The following is a 25,652-nucleotide window of genomic DNA, read 5'->3' as shown; positions in this document are numbered from 1 at the left end:
CTGTTCAGAGTTTTTAGGCTAACTGTACTGGTGAATATAGACATCACCAGGGAAAGAGAGATAAGTGAATTAAAAGATTCTAAAGAAAAAAGTTGGCAATATAAAATGAAATGGCATATAGGAGTGGTGAATTCTTCCACTTTCTGCTTAGTGACATGGGAAGCTGGAATTTGAGAGAGCAAATGTTTTGTAGTGTATGGTAGTATGAACAGGAAACGTAAGAGTAAAGAAAACTGAAGAAAACATAAACAGCATGGAAGGTTGTTGTTATAGGTAGGGGTATGAATCCTAGAACATMTGTCCACTGACAGATTTTAATACCATTATCTGTAGTCAAGTTTGATTCAAAGCTGTGAAAATTGTTAATAGGAATAAACTTACAGTTGTTACTGATGCTGGGGTAGGTGGAGAATAGACATCTGGTAAAAGGTGAGCATTGCTTTCATACTAGAGARAATTAATCCTTTAATTGAAAAACTACTGATACAAACACTTCAGAGGAAGTTAGTGGTGATTTTCTGGATTTAGAAGTGAGAATGGGATCATAGAAATGTTTTTGCCCAAGATACATCTGCAATTGGTCACAAAGAACCTAGTATCTCTAGTTCCMTTCAACATTCTGGCCACTGTTGTCTCCACATAGGGGACTGTGGAATTAACCTAAGTACTCTATACTTAAAGCCATGAACAAGTTCTGGTTTGCAGTGAGCAACTAATCACGTTGATTTGATTGTCAGGGATTGTTTGCACTTAGAACAAAGCACATAATTGTTTTCCTCTGTGAGAGTTCTGGTCATTTTTTTTAGAGTTCCTAGGCACAATAATGACACAATGTGTGTAATAGGGAGGTGCTCTGGAGGAGCTTTTGTCATCACCTTGATTTTTCTGAAGACTTGAACTCATGTAGGAGCCCATAGGACATTATTAAAAATGAATAAAACCCCCTAGTGTTTTCTAGCTATGCCAGTGTTCACACTGGTTGCCCTACATCTTTTTATAATTATTATTATTAGAAATCAGTATATGATTACCATTACTGTTGAAGGAAAATGGGATCCAAAGTGATAACAGTTGTATTATTCTCCAGTTCCCACTGAGACACTGAAAAATGATGCATATTGGATGCTTTAAAAACCTGAAATATGCTGCCATAGTAGGGGCAGAGCTTTCAAAATATTTCGCATAGGATGACAAATGACCTTAAAGCACAATGCGTTATTTCTGAAGGGCCAAAGAACAGAACAGCAATAGGTCTGTTTGAAGATCAAGGACATGCTTGCTGAGCAGTCACTGTAGACCTGTGCTTTTTGTAGAATAGGTCAGGATGATGGAGAAGTTGAGACCAAATTTCACAATTCTGGTTTCTATTGRAAAAATAACTTATTGACAGTGAACCACTAACTCTGAATTCTAAGCTGCTAAGATGCTTTATGATTCTAAGCATATAGCCTCCAAATTACTCCTATGATTTTAAAGAGGTTAGACTGGCGAAAAAAAAATAGTAGTACAACTTAACAGAATTTTCCAGCAAAATCCTATTGTGTTACATCTATTCTGTATTTTAGTAGAAATACATTTAGTTGTCTGCTTAGTTGCTAATGTGGCAGAAGATCCTGCCACTTTTTGTGACTACCATCATTTAGGCGACTCATTGTCTGAGTTACTAACCTTAGTAGCATAAACTGTGGAGTCCAGCTAGATTTACTGGAATTCAGCTGAAGATTTTCTCCATATTCAGCCACTAGAATAAGCTCTGTCTATTACATGTGTATGTTGCTAAGCCATAAAATCACAGAAGAGTCTGCTTTAGTTTGGGAGGGGACTGTGGAGAACATGTGGTCCAGTCTTGTATAGGAAGCGCAGGGCCTTATATTGGCTATCCTGTTGGGCCAAATCTCAAGTGAAAAAAGGTTCTGCCTTCTCTGGGCAATCTATTCCAGTCTTTAATAATCTTCATATTCAGGAACTTTTCCTTTACCCATGTGGAATTTCCCCTGAAGCATTTTTTACCTGCTGCCTCTTACCCTACCTAGTGCCTCCTTGTGAAGAGAATACCTCCATCTCTTGTATTTACTACCTTTTCACTACCAGAAGATTAGAATTAGATCCTTCCCCCCACCTCTCCAGAGCCTTCTYTTCTCCAGGCTGGATAAACCTAGTTTCTTTAAACTTTATTCATACGTCAGATCCTCAAACCATCTTGCTTGCCTCTCACTGGACCCTTTTGAAAGTCACTCTTGAACTGGGGAGATCAAAACTGGACCCCGTACCCTGATGTGGCGTAACAAGTGTGGATTAGTGCAGGACAATTGCAGCCCTTGATCTGCTGGCTGTTCTCTTGCTGATTCAGCCCAGGGCACAGTTTGCTTTCACTGATGCAAGGGCGCACTGTTGGCTCATGTCAAGCTTACTGTCCACCCTGACATCCAGGTCCTTTTCAGCAAAACTGTTCCCTAGCCAGTTGGTCCCTGCCATCATGCACCATCTGCTGTATTGGCAATGCTTAATATTGGCAGATGGACAGCAAATCCTTTATAATCTTCATCAGCATCTGTGTGTGTTCATGGTACCTGCAGCTGAAGGTGACCACAGTGCAGAGAGAGGGGCAGTGTCCTCACAAACAGCATGGACTTAGGGTGTGCAGGGCAGGATTGGTGACAAGAATAGATCCCATTATACCACAAAGCAAGAATAACAAATCGTGTCTGGGGTCAGTGCAGGAAAACCAATTCTGACAGCAGCAGGCAGGACTAGGCACAGGTATAACACAGTCCAGGGCCAAGAGTGCTGTGCTYGAATCTAGCTTGTTGTGCACGCACCTGCTGTGAAGAGCTATGTTGAGGTTGACTGGGGCAAGTAAGTAAGTACCTGCCGTAGCCTCTGTCAGCCCCAGAAGTGTGTCCCTGACTCTGCAGCAGTTAGACCAGCACTATTTAGCTCTGTGGTTGAATACTGAGATTGCGAACTGATGACATTGCACAAATAAAAATAGAGGATATACCATTTCTTCCTACTGGACATAGTTGTACTCAGATCTTGCTAAAATCTTGCTAAAAGATTGAAATACTGATGGTCTGACTGGAAGGACTGGAAGCTGTTCCCTCATTTGACTGAGTAGATATTTTACTATAACAAAAGTGCCTCTAGCAGTGCTGCATTTTCATCTCTGCTCTAAATAAGAGGAGCAGAGATTTTCTGTGCTGGAAGTAGGTAACTACTGTCAATAAAGCAGGATACCATACGTAATTGACAGTATATTGGAGTCTAGATGAATGGTACAGCTGTATTACTGTGTTATCGTTTTTAGTTTCGTAGGATGTACCATTAGCATAATTCAGGTTGGAAAAGCTCTTGGGAGGTCTCTAGTCCAACCTCCCCCTCAGAGTGGGGTCAGCTGGGGTCAGACCAGCTAATTCAGGATTTTACCCTGTTGGGTCTGGACCTACAAGAATTGAGATGGCACGTTCTCTCTGGACAGCCCACTCAAGTGATCAGCTGTCTACATGGGGGAAATGACTTCATTACATGCAGTCTTCATTACAGGGCAGGCTGTTTTCGTAGTGAACAACTCATCGACCTCCACAGACCCATTCCAATTTGTGGATGTCTCTCTTGCACTGGGTCCCATACTGGAGGCTGCGTCTGGCCAGGGTGTGACGAGGCTCTGCCCTGCCCTCGCCCTGGACTTTACTCTTGTTCGCTCTGCCTAGGATGCTGCTGCCCTCGGGGCTGCCCAGGGCATGCTGTCCCTGCTCTGTTGGCTGCTGCTGGGACTTCTCTGCAGAGCTGCTCCTGGCCCCAGCCAGTGCCAGTACTGGGGCTCTGCCATCCCAGGGCGGAATGGATATTTGTCCATGGTGTATTTCACAGGGACTCTGTGGGCTTGTTTCCCTACCTGAATTTTAATAAATAGAGGGTGAGTAAGCATTGTTTCTTTAAACTTAGAGTGGCCAGCAAGGTTTAGAAAATATGCAGCAAAACAGAAAAAAACAGTGTTCAGAATAATATCATCTTGAATAATAATGTTTTCTTACAAGTGGTAGAGGAGTGTATTTTTAGAAGGTGGTATTTGTCATTATTTAGTTTCTTCTACCTTTCAGTTCAAATGTTGGTGTGTGAAATATTTTTTGTTAGTACATAACAGCTTGTATAATACCAACATTTTTTATGTCTATAGGTACATCTAACTGAAATGAAGTTGCACTTCATTTAGTAAATGAAACTAAAATTCCTGACTTCTTTGTCTGTTCCAAAGAAATATATTTTAACAGTGCACAAGGACAACCTGTTATAAAGTGTATGCCTGATTCATCTCCTTCAAAGATTGGTTTTATCTAAAGAATCATACCATACTACTTCTGTCTCATTATCAACTTCCTATGTAGATAATGAACATGTGTTAGAGATTTAGTTGTTAAATAAATACAGTTTTTTTGACTATAGATGGATGATAAAGCAAGATTGCTCTTGTTGTTGTTGAATTTTTGTATTAAATCCATTTTCTTCCAGAAAGCTATGCTTTCCAAACATGGCTACGTTTGAATTCTAACTTCATAAGCTGTTGTCGATTCTCCTTTACAGAATATTCTGATCCTTTTACTATCTTCCTTGTACTTTCCTCTGTATGGGAAGCAATGTGCGTAAGGAATCCTCTCCTAGAGAGCTGTGTTTAGTCTGGATTTTTTTCCATTTTCTTTCTGAACAAGTCATTCTTCCTTCTTTGCTTTTCTGAAAAGAGGACGTTAGTGGTCTAGAGGAGTTTGAAGAGTTACAGACTCAAAGTATTGGGTAGGAAGGTGTTTGGAAAAAAYGAAAATTCATTACCTGAAAGATCTGTTTGTGGCCAGAAGGGATAATTCTCTCGTCATAAGCCAGCCTCATCAGAACAGTAATGTAACTGTAAACAGAAGCAGTAATACAATTGTAGAATGCCTCACCTTTGCAGTCTTAGGAAGCCTGGCCTGTTCATTTTTCCCCTACTACTAGTCACTAGGGCTTTAGCAAATGAACCTTTGAGAATGTTAATAGTATAACTACATTAACTTCTTGAGAATTCTTGCTGGCCTTGTAAAAACAACAGGTGGACAAATAGCCATTCAGCAACTTTAAAATCAGACAGAAAGATACAATTCACTGTATCACTCAAATTTTCAACCCCTTTTTTCATTTAGGTTATACTTTAAAACAGAACATACCTGGTGTCCTATATTTCAGATTAGAAAAGATCTATGGGGCAGGAATTCCATTATATTAAAGGTGGGGAGAGAATAAGACCGAGGAAGAAAAGAGTTGAAGTATAATCTTCTGAGGGAAAAATCTTTGGATTAGCTAGTAAGTGATTACGTTTCTGATAGGAGTCCCCTTTACCCCTCAAGGAAGGCATAATGATCTGGCATGTGATTGCAAGTTTGCTGCGAGTTATAAGAAAGATGTGAGAGGAGACAGAGTGGGAGGAATATGCAGAAGGCAGAAGCGAGATATAACCTGGAGTATATATGTTAGTACAACCCGGAGGCTTGAATTTGGGCTGATAGGTTATTATTTTTATTAATAAATGGTTTGTTTCAGATCCTTTAAAAGCAAGGACCCGAAACAGTACCTGTCAAACTCCTCCCAGTGTGGCAGAACACCCTGTACTGCTGAAACTCTTGGCTTCTGGACTGAACTAAGTATATCAAAGGAAGACAGTTTTTGCTTGCATGCTGATCTGTTTACCACTCACTCCAGACTGCTTGCAGCTCTGTGCCATTTGCTTACCTGAAAAGCTGAGTTAGGTCACTTTCATACTTAAAAATACTTCTGCTCATGAAATAAGGTGAGGTTCATAGGCAGAATATTCAAGAATAATACATACTTTTTATATGAAAATCCTTTGAAGGGTAGTAAAGTGATATTCCTCCTCCCCTTTTTTTTCCATCTGGCTTGCTGCTTCAAGTAATCATCTTTTTTTCTATCGAAATCAGTGTATAATGTGCTAAATTTCCTGGAATGAGATTGCTGAGCTGGGTACAGTCCTCAGAGGGAAATTGACTTCATGTTGTTGTGCATGTGTGTGTCCATGTTTGCAAAGACTGAGACTTGGTTTTACAACCAGTAAATAAGTATTTAATCATCACTGTGAGGATCATACCAAAGCTTGAGGGAAATCAGAGGATCGTCTAAACAAGTTATCRTTAATTTTCAGTGTGTATGTGTGTACGTGAGACTGACGTTCTCAGTACTTTTTTGCTATTTTGCTGTTCCCATAGTTATGTAGAATATTCTGCAGAATTTCTTTCTGAATTACTGAATTTCAGAGAGCAGTATAGTATTTGCATGTACTGTTTTAGGCAGATTAAAAGTAGTGAATCTTTGAGGCTTTTTAGCTATTGTTTTCAGAAGTTTTATTATCTCACTTATTTTGCTCCTGAAGTCTTTGTGCAGGTTTCAAATATCTTATGGTTTTAATGACAGCAAAAAAACGAGAGCCCAAGTTTACTGTGTTTCCCTTGTGGAATGACACCATTAAAAGCAAGAATGCTTTTAAGCTTTTCCTCTATGGTCTGTGCTGTAACAGACAGTGCAGTGAACTTCTTTAATTAGAATTTGTACTCAAATAATGTTAAGGAGGATTCTTTCATTCATCTTCTCTGAAGCATTTTGTGTTGTGTATTTTGGGTATCTGTTACTTTGAATCTTTATCTTTTCAATTATATTTTTTTGAAAGAATGGACGTTCCACTTCTTGTATTACTGATCCCTTCAGACGGTGCCTGAGTGGCTTAGAACTTGGCCCATGTGAGCATAGTTCTTGCTTTGCTCGTTTGAAGCAATGGCATGTTTAAATTTGTGCTTAAGTATGCACAAGTATGAAGTTTGTGTATGAAGTATGCTAAAACTTCAGAAAAGCTACTTGAGTTGAAAGGTAGTTAAGAATGTAGATAAACCTAATTCATCATGTAGTCTGCTACTGCCCAGCACCTTGACACAGGGGTTGTCTGAGTTTTGAATGCTAATACCGTAATCCTGCCTAAGCCCCAGTTTTTGTCTGTCTCCATGTCAGAGTAACTGTAGCACTGGCCTATCTGTATGTAAAGAAAATAGAAGTTAATTTTGAATAAGGAATAAGTACTACAGATAGTGTTAAAAACTTAGACATTGGTAATTTTTATAGTGTTCCATTTTGAAAATGTAGTAAACATTCTCAGACTGGTTGATTTTTTTTTTTTTTTTTTTTTTTAGCTTCTAAAACCAATGAGCAGTTTTAGGTTGTGAGATGTTTTATTACTGTGTAGTAGCTTTGTTTTCTGCAGTTGAATAAAATATATTTAAGTGGTGGCCAGTGACATTTCTCACAAACATGGGAAAGTAGATCTTTAATAGACATTTCTCTTGCAAACCTCACTAATTCTSCCTGTGGGTTTCTGTGGATCAGGAAAGGACTCACAGAAGTGTACTTAGGTTCCTTTTAGTCATAGTTCCAGGCTTCTGTTTATGTCAGTACTATGTAAATGACTTTCAGATTTTGGGTGCCATCTCTTTCAGTGGATCAGTCTACAGGCTGACTTCATCTACATAGTCCTCCATTTCACTCGCATCTGAATTTGTTGTTCTGTGTTGAAAAGTTACTACTCTAGCTCAGTGCACAGAAAATTCAAGAACCTTAAATGCTGCTTTGGTGAACTGTGACTTAATTGACTGAGAACTTTTAGCTTGGCATATGATACTCTCGTGTGTGTGTATGTGTCAGAAACAAGTCTAGATGGAACTCAAATTCAGTGTAATAGATAACTTGATGGACTGGTTAAAATGTTCAGTTTGTCAGGCAGTATCTACTTGGGCACTTTTTTTTGCTGCATTTGGAAAGAGGTTATCTCTCTCTCTCTCATCCTCCAGCATGGAAATTTCTCAGAAATATTTTTCTGAATAGGGCGGGACAAGGATTTACCGAACACTTTTGTTCTACAGTGTATTGCATGTATGGAGCTGTACTGAACCGTATATTTAACTCTACTTATGACCATGATACTAGTAAGTAGGGGGTTCTAGCAATGGTCATGGAGTGTTAACATTCAAAACTTCTAGTTATTAGTAAAATATTATATGAAAACAATCTTTTTGAAGGTGCAGAATCTACAGCAGCATTTTATTGGTGCGTTCATTTGAGGAATGCATTTCTTTAGCTTAAGCGATATCTTTTGTATGGTTACAGAAATAAAAGAAATGCTATTCTGTACTTCCTGGTCATCTGCTGAAGACAGTTCCATAGCAGAGTGTGCAATAAACCTTGGGAAGTTGCTACTTTTACAGCAGAAGGACATTAGATAGCTACACATTAGATGGATATTGTCTTGTGGTGCAGAACATTATGTTCCTATATTCATTGAAATTTGTCCAATTTTTAATTAGAACATTCAGAATTCTATGTAAATATCTGTTATTTATCAGTAATTCCTAGCAAAAAAAGATAGTGAAAGATTTTAAATTATTTGCTCAAGAAAACTGCATTTTTGTCTTGATTTGAAAATCAGAGTAAAGCTATTCATCTTTCCTGTAGAATACACAACTCCTGCAGAGACAGAAAGAAAAGCATTATTTTCTTGCATGATTTGTTAAATTTTCATAATCAGTTTGGAGAACTGCTGAACTAGCAACTTAAAGGTGCCTGCTTCATCAGTAATACAGAAGTGCCTAACTTCAACAAGCCTAAATATTGAAACTGGTGTGTAACAGATCTCTGATTCCTTTTTCTTTCAGTCTTCTACAATTTATCTTCAAGACTTTTCTAAAACTTCTTATTGCTAAACACTGGTTCAGGTATGGCACCAATATTGTCATATTGAGTCATTCAGTACTTCTAAAATTACTGTTTTAAATCTGTCTTTAAGAATAGAGTAGAGAATTCAGTTCTTGAAAACTTTTAAGCTATTCTAAATTACTGTAGGTGACCTAGTATTAGGAATAACAAGCCTGGCAGAAAAGTGAAGATTTGGCAGCACCATCAACTTTTGCTGCTATTGAATATAAGAAAACTATGTTATGTTTGCTAATGAAAAAGAAATTTGATCTATTTTTTGTCAGTTCAGTAACTGAACACTTTCTGAATATCATAATATACATTTTACACAGAATTAAAATATCCATTTTAATCAAATACCAGATTAATTTATCAATGATTACATTCACATGCATTCATACACACAGGTTTTCATGAACAAAATAACTCGTTTTACTGTTAAAAAATAATCTTTATCAAAACATTTTCTGTTCTAGATTTGTACTATGGTGGAGAAGCTTTCTCTGTAGAGCAGCCACAGTCTTTTACTTGTCCTTATTGTGGAAAAATGGGTTATACGGAAACATCTCTTCAAGAACACGTTACTTCTGAACACGCAGAAACATCAACAGAAGTGGTAAGAAGCTTCAGAATTCATTCATGATAGTAGCATATGAAAAATAATCTGTCTTCTAGTATCCCCCTTTACTTTTCTGTTTTTCTTTGACGCATATGTTCATTTAAATGCCTTGTAGGAAAACATGTACCTACGTTTGAAAATGACATGAGAATTTTTCTACATTTTAAAGGTATCCTGATAAAATGGAATTGCTCCTTTCTGGTATGGTTGCTGCTTTGGTTATCGTGATAGAAGGCTGCCATGTTTAGCAGCTTATTTTCTGTAAGACAATATTTAGAATCTCCTAATGGTTACTCTATTGTATTATACATCTTCTTTTTTTCACAATCCATTGCATAATTATCAAACCACTTCACARTATTTATAAGACTATAGCTCTGGCAGTCTTCTGTATGCAGCCGATTTGATGGTCTGTTTTTAAACAGCTTTTGTAACAGACGAGGTGTATTTGTGTATCAGAAGTTGTTGGAACTGTTGCTGTTCAGCAAGGGGCTTCTTTCCACCTCTCCCTATTAGGACAGTTGACAGAATTAAAACTACATTTCCATAAGTATTTCTATTCATTATTTACTTATTTATTTATTTTAATCTGAGGTGTTAGTTTCTGTTATCCTATTTGTTTTTTGGAGCAGGAGAAACTAGATTAGCAACAAATAACTTATTGGCATAATCATGTCATGTAAATTCCCAATTCTAAAGTATTATTACAAAATTTTTCTTTTCTGGGAAAGGCCATTTGATTATTTTTTTTAAAAAAAGTCCATGTGGGCGCTCTTGAAATTCAAAGTTATGTATAAGAGTTTTAATATAACTCACCTTCTTTTTATAATGACAAGGCTAATATGGAATATCCCTCCTCCCCAGATAAATAAAAATTATTAAATTCTTTTGAAAAAACTTAGACAATATTGGTTCATTCCCTTCTGCAAAAATAGCATTATAAATTATATTGATCTACAGAGTGACATTTACTGTTTCCTTTCACCTGATCACTTGCTTTATTTTCTGTTTATGTCTGTTATCAGTTAATAGGTTTTCATTTGTATACCATAGGCCATATTGGAAAAAGTGGTTTGCTTCTGTTTTTTCTTAAGTGCCTTGATCATCTAGTTGCAACTGATGGTTATGTCAAAAGACATTACAAGTATTAGGTTATCTTGCACTTAGGAAAAATTTGTCTGCTATGCTTTTAAAAAAAGGAAGAAGAAAAAATCTGAGTTTGTTCAGGACAATTTGCAGTTTGATTTTGATGCTATTAAAGGGTTGTTCTCAGCCCTTATTGCAACTCTAAGAAGTTAAATGCTAGTGGTGCTTGAATGCTCAAGCTGTTGTTTTAGAAGAGTATCTTATTTTTGGATTACCTTTGTTTTATATTTATTTTTAAAGCCTGTGGCATTAACTCAGGGACAGTCCCAAATTAAATTCTCAACCAGGAGACTTAGGTAACTTTCTAGAAGCGGAAAATGGATCTGTGCTTGTGTATGGATTATATGGGTGCTGGTAACCCTGGAAGAACATGTAATTATAGAAGGACCTCTAGGGTGCTGTTGTCCAGTTATAATCATTTTACATTTTTTAGGTTCCTAGAAAAATGTGAATGCTTTAAACAGATTAATAATTAGTAATGTATTGTAGAGAAATGACTTGACTTCAGTTTTTTATTCTGATCCTCTTCTAGTTCCTTTAACTTTCAAGGAATTCTGTGGAAGAAAAAAGACTTTCCTCCTAGAGGCTGCTAAGAGTCTCTTGGAGGAATGATAGAGGAGGTAGTTGGTCCACTTTTTTGTGACTCTGATGTGTTCTGATCCTCCCTAACAACATAGGGAAGCAAACTGTTTCATTCATACCAGCTTCACTGTAGGACCATAACTCGTGTTAGTGACGGACTGTAAGTTCTGTCTTTTGGGGTTGTTCTCTAACTGTGCAAGTTTTAAACATGGTGTTAGCCATTGGAAGTTCCACATTTGGATGGCTTTCTGTGATAGCTTGGTGTTGTAATTCTGATTTGCACCACTTGATGTCAGTGATATGTTCCAGGATGTTAAAATTCTAGGTTATTAAATTTGACGTATTCTTGTTTGTGCTGTGACTTCCAGAATTCAGTTTATAAAGCCTAGCCTTGTGATTTCAGACATCTGCTGCTCCACTGTTTTGCATGTGAAAACAAGTCTTTACTATTTAACTGTGGATCAGTGTGCAATATTATTGTACTGCATCTTTGTTCCAAATTCGTGATAAAGGACAATTTTAACTGAAGATGACTGTATATGTTTGTGCTAAATGTTAAATCTAGCTTTTGTGATAAGTGTTTAGCATGCGTATACATACAGCAGGGCAATGGAGTTATATTTTATGTAATGTTACTGAAGAATCCATATTTTCCTCCAAACCTCTCTGCCCTAGGTTTCAAGCAATTATTCCTGTTTAGATACTGACATGTAGTATTTATAGTGGCTCTAGATATTTAAAGATGTTTTTATTTGATAGGTTTTAAGCCACCATACAGGAATGGAATTATTTTTATTTTGATCATGGTCACTTTTTTCTTTCTTTCTTTCTTTTTAAACAGTAAATCACTACTGTTCAACAGMAAAAAAAATGCACTCTTCAGATACTTTTAATATTTTTAACAAGCAAGGATTGAATTCTGCCATTTTTATACAGAGTGGCACAGGTTAGAAGGCGAGACTGCCAATTTTCTTGGGTGTTTGGCATTGTTGCATATATGGTAATGTTCAATATTTGTAGGTGGGACAGTTTAATAATACCAAAAAGGTAATTGCTTTAATTGTAGATACTTTAATGAAAAAGTTATGGTGGTATCTACAGAAGCAGTCATAAATATTATGATTATTTAAAGTCTTCAATGTTACCCACTCTAAAAAGTCTTTAAAAAAAGGAAAAAAAAAGAGAAAAAAGAAAAAAAAATCATATGATGTAGATAAGACCTAAAACCCCAGTAATTATCAGCCTATCTTTTCCAATAGATAGCTAGTGGTAATAGTCAGTATTACAGGGCAAGTGCAGAAGAGTCTGACTCTRGTGATCATTATTGTTGCTGTTGGATTTCAGTAAAGTGGACTTATCAAACCCAAATAAAACGCAGCATTCAAGTAGAAGTCTGCTAGCMTTGCAAATCCGAAAATACGAGGAAACTTCCTCAAATGTCATGTCTGAATCATGCTCCAGAATAAAGACACAAATTTTCTGCTATTACATTGCATTTAGCAGATTTCTGTCGTGTTGACCAAGGCAGTAACCAGACTTATGCTTGAGCTGTAATGAGCAGGTTGTTGACATGTTGTGAAAGTTGATGAAAACTTTGTTTTGCAGTAATGAAGCAGAGGAAACAAATGATTCCTGTTTATTTCTTGAATGTTATAGTAATTCCTGTTATGTGCAAGCAACAGGCTTTCTGTAAGCACAAAATAGTTATATACCTTGTATATAATTAGGGAGATAATGGTAAATGAGAATGCTTCTGCAGATAGGCAGGTATTCTGTCAGAGCTGGAGCCTAATCAACCTAGAGCTTTGAATGAAATTGACATAAGGATTGCAAATATGATTTATTAACACAAAAAATGGTAACTTCCACGAGACACTTTTTGATATTGTTTTCCTCTGGTTTGTACCACTTGTTCAAGCACGTTATATTCAGTGGTTATGTTAGCTGTGTCGTGCTGATCAGTGATGCTGCAGTCGTAGTGACTGATAGGCATTTTGCCAACACTAACAACTGAATTCTTGTTTGCTTATAACAGTGCTCCACTAACTCTTCCTAATGAAAAAGCTCTTGAATTCTGTGCTTGCTGGATAGTTAGGGTTAGGACCCTAATTTTCTCCTTACTCTTCCTTTTGATTTTTTCCTTGATGATGTTTTTCTAAGAACTGTCTCTCCTCTTTTCAGGGAAATGTAGGCTATTCATAATTCCATTGTTCTGTTAAATTGTGTAGAATTTTCTTCTTGTTTTTTTTCCCAAAACATATAGTTCTTTTCATGATGTAGTTCTGCTTGCTCAGTGAAAAAAGGGAAGGAGAAATTTCTTGCTTGAAAATTAAGCTAGTTATCACTAAGATTTTGGACTCTATATTCATCTATCCTATATACATAGATTCCTGTCTCCCTACTGAGTAGCTTTATGAAATCTTGGCATAACTGAATATTTATTACATTCAGATTACTGARGAAGGTGGTTGTTACTGTTGTCGTAGGAGAGAACAGTTCTTTTTTCACCTGTTAATTATGGTGCAGTGGTTTTGAGGTGAGAATTTCTTCTCGAGATAATTTGTTTCATAGGTTGCCCACTTAAAAGTGAAATTTTCATAGCAGAAAAATCCATTTTAAAAATCATGGATAAAACTCCTGTTCTTAATGTTGCGTTTCATTTGTTCTTGATTTTTCTCCAAAATTGCATGGTTTTGGCAGGTGAGTGTGCTCTGATAGTTATAAAAGGTAACCTGCAAAGATTAAAAAAAAAAAAAAAAATACTGTCCTTAGTCCTGCTTATATATCACAGTTCTTTAAAAGCTGCTTTGTGAGGGAAAAGTCATGTGGGTATTTTTGTCTCATGAAATTCTGGTCTACTTTAAACACTTGCGTTCTGTTTATTTGAGGTGTTTCTCTGGCATTTGAAATWGCTAACTGCAGTCAACCCACTGTGTTACTGGTAGCTATGTCCTCCCTCATGCCATAATAAAATGTCTTTGCTCTATAGCATCTGCTTGTATTGCTTCTGCAATGATGGTAAGTCTGGGAAGAGTAGTTCAGTGAAGAGAAATGCTGAGCATTGAAAATAAAGGGGCAAGGAGTGTAACAAGAAGCTTTTAAAATGCCTTTTTGCTCAGATTGATTCCTAAATTTAAACTGACATTAAAGATGTGRCAACACTCTTAAAGCCAGATGATGTTTTCCAATAAATGTATTTGAAGATACTCTCCTTCTCACCTGCAAAAGAGCAAGACAGATGTGTGCTATTACATATATGTCCTTAATACCCAGAGTCATTTGAGAGCTCCTGTGAAAAGCTTGAGTATATGTGTGAAGAGCACCAGGAGCCTGAGCCCTGCTTTGCAGCCAGGGCTGCTACACAAGACAAGACCACTTGAACATGACAAAGAAGCAGAAAAGTGCATAGATGGCAGTTGTATTTAACTGTCCGTATGCTGTTAAAAATGAGCACTTAAAACTTTTTTCCTTACAAATGTTTTTTGGAATGGATTTTTTCCTTCTTTTTGATCTGTGATCTCAAACTTCAAAATCAGCCTGAAAAACTCTTTAAAAAAGAAAAAGAAAASAAAAAAGAAAACAAAAAACACAGCTCATCAGGTATGCAAAATCATTCAGGAAAGACAGGTAAGTAACATTTGTAATGGCACTGGTCTGCTTTGCATAGTTAATTTATGTTTTGAGTTTAAAAACGAACAAAAAAAACTCAAGAAGAAACATTTGTGCCTTCTCCCAAAATTCTGTTGGGTAGGGATAAAGAGATCAGCGCTTCTCTGCCAAACCTGTAATTAGATGTTACCTGAAAGGGTGGCCTCAGTTTGATACTTCCAACAAATATTCATGTCTGGTCTCATTTTGCTTCCTGCAGTTCCTCTGCTAGGATTGGATAATGAATCCAAATGTTTGTGGATTTGAAGAGCAATGACTAAAGTCAATAATGTCATAGGAAGGTGCAAGCAGGCACATAGTGATCCTGCGTAATCACACCCTACTGTCTTTGTCACAGTTGGCATACAAAGATTAATTTTAAAGGCATTGCACACTGGATTTAAAAATTCTACTTCTGGTTTTCATAATATCACTAAAATCATAAAGAGGTTGAAACTAGCACCTGCATTTAATATGGGCCTGCAGGTATATTGGTGGATACCTGCAATGTGGTTTTTAAAGCGTAAGAATCACTGTCAAGTGCTTGACTTAGTGATATGTGTTCTGTTCTGTGTAAAGTTGATAAAGTTGCTTTTTATCATTTCAGATTTGTCCAATATGTGCAGCATTACCTGGAGGGGATCCTAATCATGTCACAGATGACTTTGCAGCTCATCTTACACTGGAACACAGAGCTCCTAGAGATTTAATATCCTTTCCTAAGTTGACCAAAAGAGGATAGACTGATCAATCTAATAACTGTAACTACTTGTTTTGATTTTGTACTCAGGTTCTCACATCTCTGTTTTTCCTGGAACTTAGTTGCTGGAGATCTATGTATCAACTAGCGAATTAACCTTTAAATTTTAAAAACTACCATACTGTGAACAGAATGTAGATACACTTGACAGTATTTTTTTTTCTCTGGTAGCAAAAGTATTCAAAGAAGTTTGACATGCCTCTTTTTGCTACYTGTTTATCTTCCCTGGTCATTAGTYCTGATGTTATTTTGTGTATCTGAAAGCAGCCATCCAGATTCAGTAGTATGTTGTAAGTGTTTATATGACCAGAAGTGGATGATTTCAGGATGATTTGTTTTGAGAAATGATTTTAAATTTTTTGATTAAAGCCTAATTGTGCTTTATTTAACAAAAGTTAAATTACTAACAGCTAGTAGGGCACATACAGAGAGAGACAGATGAGTCTCCAACATTGGCCTAACAACTTGAGCAGAGTCAGCTCTGTAGGCCAGGACAGGTGCATAGTTGTCACAAATGGCTGTGTATGTTTGTTGTTACAAGTGCTGTGCAGCCATTGGAAGGTATATCCTTTTCCCTAGAGACTGTGGACCATTTATTAAGGCCCAGTTTATTTCTTTAATAGGAAAGCTTTTTAAATTTGTTTAAAGGTGGATTTTTAACCTCAATCATACAGATAGTTCTGGCTTGGCTATACTCAGCATATCTGTGCGTAACAAGTTATGGCTAACAAGGCTTTTTCTTACTTCAGTGCTAGTAAGATTTTTGTGCATTCTTCTTTTGTGAAGTGGAAATAGAATCTGTGTCTCAGTAACAAACTTGGCTAAACATGCATTGTCAGAGTTTTCTAATTAACAAGTAGAAAACTTATAGAAAATAAGCAATCCATCTTGATATTTCTTAGACATCATAAAAAGCTGGAGATAGATGAGAAGTTTGTTGTACAGTTCACTAGATGTCATGATTTCAGATCTGTAAGTCTGACAACTGCAGCTGCAGAGCACATCAGCTTCACATTAAAATCTTTGCWTCACTTTACTGAGTGAAAGAGTAGTGTGTCACCTGAATATTTTACATTGTAAGTGCTCTTGCCATTTGATAGCCAAACCAAACAATTCTGTTTTCTTAACTTTGTGGTTACGATGAATCCAGTGGCGTTCGGCATGTACGTAGAATGTTTCACCCAGGCCGGGGTTTGGGAGGCCCCCGCGCACGTAGGTCAAACATGCACTTTACTAGCAGTTCCACTGGTGGGCTTTCATCTTCTCAGAGTTCATATTCTCCAAGCAATAGAGAAGCCATGGATCCTATAGCTGGTAAGAGCTGTAACCACAGATTTTTACCCCAGCATCCTTCTTGTGCACTTTCAGATGTAAAATTTGAGATAACAGTGGACCTGCTTTTCTCTGTTCTGAAACTGCATTTATAACATGCTTCACTGTGCTAGTGTGATTGATGGGTGGTTACTGATGAACAGTGTGCTTCACTATCCACAGGGTCTGTGCCTTGAACTACTGAGCCCAAAGTTGCTACCCCATTATCTTATGCTTTTTGTTCTAGCAAATATAAAGCTTACTCTCAAGGCTAATCTGTCCACAAATATGTGTGTTTTTACACATAATTGTTTCTAACTTCCACAGTGTACACCTGTGTGGCTCATTTTTTTGCCTTATGTATGAAGGTGTTTATAGAAGAGATTATGAATTTCAGTTTCTTTTAGCACAAATGTGCGAAGCATTAACTCTTTAGAATTCATGAAGATGAAATTAGCTGAGTTTGAGTATTATTAATGGACATATAAAACATGTTCAATTTACATTCAGAATGCAGTTCTAATGCCAGACATGCTCATTTCAGAGATTTTTCAGGTTTGCTTTTAAATGTATTGTTACAAGCATTTGCAGTGTATTGTGGTCATGTTTAGGAGAACTGTGAAGGGAAGAAGGAAGTCTCATTTTCAACTCTGGACAGTCACAAAGACATGCTTTTAGGGTGGTTTCCAAGTATAACTTGTTTAGTATTTGTTTAACTTTGATATGAAAATAGTTTTTTACAAAAAAGAATGAGAAAGACAGCTATTCTAAAGAAAAAAGTTCTCCTATTGGAAAATCTTAACATTTTAATTGTATTGTCTTTCACCATGCCAGTGTAAATACCAGGGAAACTTCAGAACTTCCTGTTGTTCTCCACCCTGGCTTCAGATGCTGAGAAGAAAGGCTTAAACTAGAACTTCGTATTGTTAGGGTATGACTTCTTGAGAAGTAGCCAGCCAACCAGCTCAATAAGGCTTTGTCCGTAAGGGAGCTGCAACTCTGCTACCTTCCGTAGTCAAAAGTACCCTTGCCTTTTTGCCGGCTGTGGTGTTCTGCTGGACCTCTGTGACCTGATTTAACTCATTAAATTAGCAATAGAAGCTGTTGCAGCAAGAGGAGAAAATAAATGAGTTAAACGAGGTCACAGGAGGGTCTGAAAAGTAGACCCTTGTTCAGGAAGGGAGGATGTTTGCATAGCGTGGAGTGCCAGGCCTCCTCTTTCTGCTACAACAGCTGCTAGGTCAGCTCAGTTAAATGCAAAGTGACTGCCTTGGTTTGTTTTCAGCCTCACAAGGCCTTTCCATTTAGGGGCATTAAATATGTGATAAAATAACATTCTTTTGAATCTTCTCTAATGTGTTGGAAGTTGCATTTAGCCTTCCATTTTGTTTGCATGTCTGTATCATACCAAGCCGCTGTCTCAAACTCACAGCTGCTTCCAGATATAGTTTAGCTACACACAAAGCTTTAACTTCCATTGAGAATAAATACAGCTACATCTTGTCTGGCAGTTTTATGTCTTTCCTCTAACTGGAGTGATAAATCATGAAGACCATTTGAAGTTGCAATTCTTATTTAAAATAAGTAATTTTTGTAGCACCTGTTACATTTCTAGATTTTTTCCCTGTGTTTTCCTGTAATTAAAATGAATAACCATATCAAGATTAAAAAATTTACTCCTGCTGATAAAAGTGATTATCTAAAAGTTCCTAACACAAAATTACTGCAGTTTACTTCATTCCCATAATTAAATCCTTAAAAGGATTGTACTCTCTTAGGGTATGATAATTTTCTGTTTATTTTACTGTAATAGTGTTATAAATAAAGGAATGGGCACAGGAACAACATCACACCTAATTCCTCAGTCCTTGAATCACAGAAGTGCCTACACACAACTTTAGGGTGTAGAAGAGATTCTACAGAAAATTAGTAAACAGTACTTTTACTAAACAGTAATTTAATGCTAGTATTTACTTTTTAGATTTTTTGGGGGTATAAAGCTTGCCATAAAAATTCCATATCTCTGAGGTGTAAGACTTAATAGCCAGTCATTTTTTTAATGGCTAGGCCTTCTCTGTGCTTCTGACATAAATAGAAGCTGTTGTTACAGAACATTTTTATTGCGAGAACTTCTATGTCAGGCAGTACTTGAAAATGTTTTCTTAACTGAAGGAAGAAAGCATTCAGTCAAGTTAACTTGAATAACTGAGTTAAAAAAAAATAAGACTTGATTAAATATTTATTTTCTCTACAGCACAGCTTCCCTCCAGAATATTGGGAAGATAAAGCCTGTGTATTGGAGGCACATTTGTTGAGAGGAAAATAAAATCCCTAACAGAAACTGGTTTGACTTGAAGTAACGTTTTAGGGAATCACTGCAAAGGACTTGACCTACAAGACAGTCCTTAGATTGGCTCTCTTATTTAGAAGGCTTTAAGCTTTGATTTCTTATTTGGAGTAAATTTGTGCATAAGTGAGTTTTAATCTTCCTTACTCTGTGAGACACAGTGCTTTGTCTTTTTCCCAAGAGCTTCATTGTTCTTTGATTTCACTGATGAAAAGCAGTAACTGATAGACTGAATTTCAAGATGTGTGTATTCTATTGTGTAATACTCACTTAAGATATTTCACCACAGAAAATTTTCTCTTCTCTGGCAGAGCTTTTATCTCAGTTATCAGGCGTGAGGCGTTCTGCAGGAGGACAGCTCAATTCCTCTGGCCCTTCTGCCTCTCAGTTACAGCAGCTGCAGATGCAACTGCAGCTGGAGCGACAACATGCACAGGCAGCAAGACAACTGGAGACTGCACGCAATGCAACTAGACGCACCAACACAAGCAGTGTCACCACCACTATTACACAATCTACAACAACAACCAACACATCTAACACAGAAAACAGTCAGCAGACGATCCAGAACTCCCAGTTTCTTCTTACAAGGTAACTTGTCCCATGGATTCGCTTTTATTTCTCTCTTACTATTTCTGTTTCCCTCAGCCCCGATAGAGAAAGTTCAGTGAAACGGTCATGTGTTTGCCCTAGCAAACCCAAGCAGGTTCTTTACTTGTGAGTAAATATGTCCCAGGATTAATAGACTAATACATCATCAGAATATATTCATGTTAACATCAGTAGCGGTCCTAGAATGTACAACTCATAAATTGAAATCCAAAAGAAGACTACTTCACTCTTTGAATTAGTATGGCACCACTAAAAGCAAAAAGCTTCATCCACTGAATCATTCTTAAACCTGTTTACTCTGTCGAATGTGTTTAAAGATGTGGTGGTAGCCTGCTTTATTACCATATTCAAAATGTCAGAGTAAATGTCACATCTTTTGTAGATCGTGTTCCTAAGAAATGTGATGTTTGGGAGCTTTCCAGTTGTTTTTATATACAGCTAAGTTTTTCTTAATATAAAATAATAAAATGTTCACCACTTTCCTTGCACTGTCAGGAGGACATCCAAGAAGTTAATATTCAAGAGCAGTAATTTATAGCTGGCCTGAAGGGAATTCTTCTGCATTCAGAAAGCCAACAGAAGTGGCTACAGGAATATCCAGTGGTGCCCTAGTGTGTGCAAAATGAGAAGCAATTGCACAAGCACGCTACGTATTTTTATACATGTTTAGGAATATGTTTAAAGGTTTAGACCTGAATGTAAATTAGTCATTTTCTGCAGACCCTGAAAAAGGAAAACCTTGAAATTAAAGTTAGTCTTACAATTTGAGTTTTGACTATATAAACTGCTTCTGGCTCCAGGCAAGGGACTTCTGCCAAATCCCTGATCAAGTCTGAGTTAACATATACTGTCCTCTTGTTTACATTTGTAGCATCTCCTTTTCAGCTCTACTGTGTGTCTGCTCCTAGGCAATGTGTAAATATTATTCACCGTGTCTCTATGTCAAAAGGAACAAAAGGCATGTTACTTAACTAAACTGTGCCCATTTCCCCTTCTGCTTCCAACAAAACAAGGGCATTTACTGTAATGTAAGCATATAAATTTGAGCCATAATACAGAATGAGAACTCAGAAGGCAGTATTGTTTAATAGGAAATGAATCTTTTCTTAAAGTTGAAGGYTGAATAGGCATTTATATATTAAATATTTTAGAGAATGAATAACAAAGCAAATAAAGGATGCCATTAACAAACAGTATGCATGGCTGTTGTAGAAACTATAATTAGATCCCAGGGTTGTTTTTATAGAGCAGTCACCACTCTGTTGCTCTAGTTCTTTTACCAGATTCAGAGTGTTGACCTTCTGAAATCAAAAGGTTTTTCCACATTCCCCCCCCCCCCCAAAAGAGACTCATTTTTCTATTTGATGGTGAGAAAGAGTGATTTTAACAGTTCCTATGTCAAGATACTTGGGTTTGGTTCAACCTTTTCATGTCGTATCATTTTTTAAATCTAAATGCAAAATAATACTATATGACATCTCTCAGTCAGAGACTTATTTTTGAGAAATTTAATAGAAGTATCTGGAAATGTCAGACAGTTGCCCTCTTTCAGAGGTGGGATCAAGTAGGAGCGAGCAGTTTATTTTCTTACCAGTAGAGGCACTATCCTCTGAGACAAACGGCACTGTGAATAGTGTATTGTGCTTCAGGGATCTGTAGGCATTATGCCTGTAAGCTCTGTGTGAATTTAGGAGTTGAACTGGAGACAAAACAAGTACCTAGTGGGTGTCCAGGGAATCCCAGTACCTCCTCTAAGAGACTTCTTTGAATAGCGGGAAACTCCTTGAATAGCTTTGTGTTTTCGTTTAGTCTTGGATTCACTTCTGGAGGCTGTTGTAGCGACTAGGGTGCAAGGTCTGTAAAATGTGCGCTTGTTTTGTTGAGGTGTCGGATGTTGTCCAATCTCTGCACGTCAAAGAATGAGCAGTATCTAGGCAATTCCTAGAGGAATGGTTTGCGAGGGTCTTTCAGCACATGTCAGCAGTGTCATCAGTGAACTTGGCTTTCACCAACTGCTTGTCTTGTCTCTTTCCTTGCTGCTGTGCAGGTTGAATGATCCTAAGATGTCAGAAGCAGAGCGTCAGTCAATGGAAAGCGAACGGGCAGACTGCAGCCTGTTTGTTCAAGAGCTTCTACTGTCCACTTTGATGCGGGAAGAAAGTTCCTCCTCAGATGAGGATGAGCGGGGGGAGATTGCCGATTTTGGTGCTATGGGCTGTGTAGATATTATGCCTCTAGATGTTGCTTTAGAAAACCTAAATTTAAAAGAGAGTAATAAAGGAAACGAGCCTCCTCCACCTCCTCTTTGATGACATCCCACTTCGCAGACAATGTCCTCTGTGCTGTATTTGCCAATGAAAGTGGACAACAACTATCTTGGGTTTGTTTTGGTGATTGTAATTTCAGGTCTGTCACTCTTGTTACATTGTGTACATTCAAAAGAAAGAGAGAAGATATATATGATAATCATTTCCACTTAACTAATTTTTACTTCTAGCAGGTAAATGTAGGTTGCAGTGCGGAGCAGAAAGCTCTGTGTCCTGTACCTTGACATGCAAAAGGCTCTCCTAATACTCCACATTCAAACTGAAGAGGAAAAAATGAAAAATCTCTAATGAAGCTGCTGTGTGTATTTATGAATATTAATGAATAAAACTGCTTGGATGGTTTACCTTAACTACTGCATGACGTTTTTTGCAGCGTGCATGAGTTTTAGTGACCTTGTCATTTAAAAATTAAATACAAGGAGTAAAACTATAAAACCCAAAGCTTTCCCATTATTCAAAGGTTACATGACAAAAAGGTTAGTGCTCACTAGCAGTTTGTGGCCACAAAGTAGCTTTTGAATAATATGTGACTGAATGATATCTTTATGTGCTGTTCTCGCACATAATGGAAACTCTGCAGTGCGATATATTGTCGCTACCAGCGTGTGGCGTTTTGCTGTGTGTGACCATTATGTTGCCCTGTTAGTCATCACGTCCATGTGGAGTTGAACTTCATTTTATGCATCTGTAGGAGACACAACAGTAAGGCCACTGCTGGGATCTACTGCAAAGGGCTTTTGTGTGCCCTAAAATCAAATGTTGTTCACTTTTGTTTAAAGTTTTCCTTTTTGTGGTTGTTAAAATTTTTTAATTGTTAACATGTTTTATTCAGGTGTAGATGATTCATTTATTCACTGTGTTAAAAAAAAAAATTAACCTGGATTATGTTGTCTTAGTTTAAAAAATCTTCACAGTCTCGATCATATTCTGAGTTATTTATGTATTTGCTTCATAGTTTGCAGAGATCTATCAGTATCAGGAGAGCTTGAGGATTTGGCTTCCCAGATTGTCAATATATTACAATTTAATTCTTAATGCTAACTTTAGCACCTTTTATTTATTGTTTCTTTTTGTTGTTGTTGTTCTGGCATAAAAACATTTAAAAGCCTTTTCGTTGAATCATGACACCTACATGCCTATACTGTTAATCCTACCTGTTTAACAAAAGCAAAAGAAAAATGTTTTTGTGCATCAACTTTCAGAATAGCCCCAAAGCAAGAACAGAAGGGATTTGTGGGATTTTTTTAAAACATTTTTCTGTTTGGGGGGTTGATTTTTTTTGGGGGGGTGCTTTTTTGTTTTTTGGAATGTAAAGTTAGATTATAAAAACAAAAGTGCACACAGCTTCTGGTGAAATTTAAACTAGGCTTATACCATAATGGTGTCTTTCCAGGTCTTTCTCACCTCACCTTCCTCTCTTTCTCTGTATTCTTCCATCTCCGCAGCATTGCAAGCATTTTAGAATAAAATTACAGACTTGAACACCAGCTGGTGTTCTCAACAGAACTGTGACGTGTATGCTAATCCAAAATAATAGCGGCAAAAGAAATCAACTTGTAGACTGAAGTTTAAGTTCTCCCCTTTTTTCTTTTTTTTATTCCTCAAATTCCAGTTGGTTCCACATTGAACAATACTAGCTTTGTTTTCTTTTAGTCTCTGCAACAGAAAATGTTTCAAAGGAAATTTTACACCAGACCTCTGGTTATACTAAAAGTTACCCCCACTAGGGACTTTTTTTATTGATTGTTGAGGATTTTCAAAAACTTTTCAAGCTGTAGTCTTTTCAAACACATCTTCTGCACATTACAATAAGACACACGGTTCAATAAAGCATTTTCAAGACTGTTGTTCAGTTGATTTTTCTTTGTTGTTGATGTATTATCTAGTTTCAGTCCAGAATTTCTTTAGCAGCTGTCTTTCATTTCCAACTGTAGGCAAAGTCAGTTCATATAGAAGTCCTGGCTGATTTACGTGAACACACTTTAAAACTGCACATTTTGACAGGTTATTAAGCATGTAATCTTAACCTCTTCACAGGTAGGTGAATTCAACTTTCCAGTAAAAGAGACATTTAAAACAGATTCTTCTCAGTGAATACTTAGAATATGTATGTAGCTGCTCTGTTGAGGATATTTGCATTCCATGATTTGCAAACTCCACTTCTGTATAGCACTTCAAGAGGCTGCTAATCATTGCTGTCCATGCTCATTAGAATCTAAATATCTGCTGACCTAAAATTAAGTATCAGATTAAATCCTCTAGAAATTAAAAATGGTTTAGGTTTTCTTAGTTTAGAAATAATGCCAAAGGGCTACTGGGAAAGTGTTTATTCTAGCATTTCACTAATTGTACTTGCAGGAATGTGTTCTTTCTTCACAGAGGTAAATTACTCAATTTTATTTTGGGTATTTCCAAAATGTGTTTATTTTTGAGGTGCTCTGGACTACAATGAAAATAGCATTTGAAGATTTTTTCAGGGAGATCCTGTAGGGGCCATGGCATCCTTTCTACGTAAAGACCATGCTTTCAGAAAAGGGAGCTTAAGCAGTTGCTGCAGCCAAAATTCTTGAGAGTTCAATGAGACCTTTGTGTGTGTACATCAGAAATGTGGTTTTCATGAACTCTTAGTTGCAGCTGGTGGGAATCCTCATCAGATTCTGATGAGGAGAAAGTGCTCTCCCTCCATGTGCAAGGTCACAGCTGGGCAGCAGTGGCTTGTTCCTGCTTGCCTGTGTCAGTGTTGGCTGAAGCCCGCTCTGAGCTGCCTGTCCTGCACTGAGTGATGCAGCAGCACGGGCTGCCCTGTGAGCGAGGGGCTGCTGGTTGGTCGGGTCTCTTGACTGCGCTCAGATCTGACGCTGTGCCAGATCTCAGTGCAATGCTGCTCTTGAGTTAATACAGCTTGCAAAAGGGTCTTTTTTTGTGGGGAGGGAAGCAGAGGGCATATTTATCAATATATGTAACAGCTGATGGGATGTGCAGACTTGCTGGAAGGTGTTGGGGAACAGATCCCACTTCGGTGTCTGTGAAAACTTAACTTCTGAGGAGAGCGTGGTGTGAGTCCAACCATTTGTAACCCTAGTGATCTGCTTTATTATATATTTTTTTATTTTTTTGCTATCTGCTTGGGACAAAGCCAGAGCAAGACACTTACTTATTTACAGAAGGTGATACGGTAAACAAAATGAAATGGTATATTAACTTCCACCTACCTCCCCTTTGGTCTGGCAGGCTTATGGCTGCCTGTACCCTGTCCCTGAGCTGTTCATGCAGGTTAGTTCCACCTTGTATTCAGGCAGACTTTCAGTCTTTCTTTGTTATCATGCTGCTGGAGATGATTGTCAGAACTACTGAACTTAAGCAGAAAGCCTTAAAACTGTCACTATTTCCAATTAGTAGTTTCTTTCAAAAATAAAATTTTGCTCTTAGCCATCTTGCAGAAGCTGCTCAGTCCTCTCATTTCTATAATCAGTTAACTGCTGCCAGCTGCACTTCCTGGATGCATCTTTCCTTCCCTACGGGCTA

The 25,652-nt window shown here is 37.3% G+C and overlaps 1 protein-coding gene across 2 annotated transcripts in view; it reads left to right on the top strand.

Annotated features, from left to right (window-relative positions):
* Positions 1 to 22,477, top strand: part of KCMF1 (potassium channel modulatory factor 1) — a 43,139-nt gene extending 20,662 nt beyond the window's left edge. For both annotated transcript variants that reach the window (XM_085317640.1, XM_085317633.1), the window contains exons 3-7: positions 9,252 to 9,391; positions 15,378 to 15,468; positions 16,659 to 16,844; positions 19,500 to 19,779; positions 21,848 to 22,477. In XM_085317640.1, coding sequence (XP_085173766.1) covers positions 9,252 to 9,391; positions 15,378 to 15,468; positions 16,659 to 16,844; positions 19,500 to 19,779; positions 21,848 to 22,109 — 959 coding nt within the window. In that variant the 3' untranslated portion in view covers positions 22,110 to 22,477. The remainder of the gene's footprint in view (positions 1 to 9,251; positions 9,392 to 15,377; positions 15,469 to 16,658; positions 16,845 to 19,499; positions 19,780 to 21,847) is intronic.
* Positions 22,478 to 25,652: the final 3,175 nt, after the last annotated feature.

The sequence above is a fragment of the Rhea americana genome, unplaced genomic scaffold (assembly GCF_003343005.1).
Source record: "Rhea americana isolate MKP2758 unplaced genomic scaffold, rheAme1 scaffold_115, whole genome shotgun sequence".
In the NCBI taxonomy this organism is placed as follows: Eukaryota; Metazoa; Chordata; class Aves; order Rheiformes; family Rheidae; genus Rhea; species Rhea americana.
This window is presented reverse-complemented; position numbering and strand designations above follow the sequence as displayed.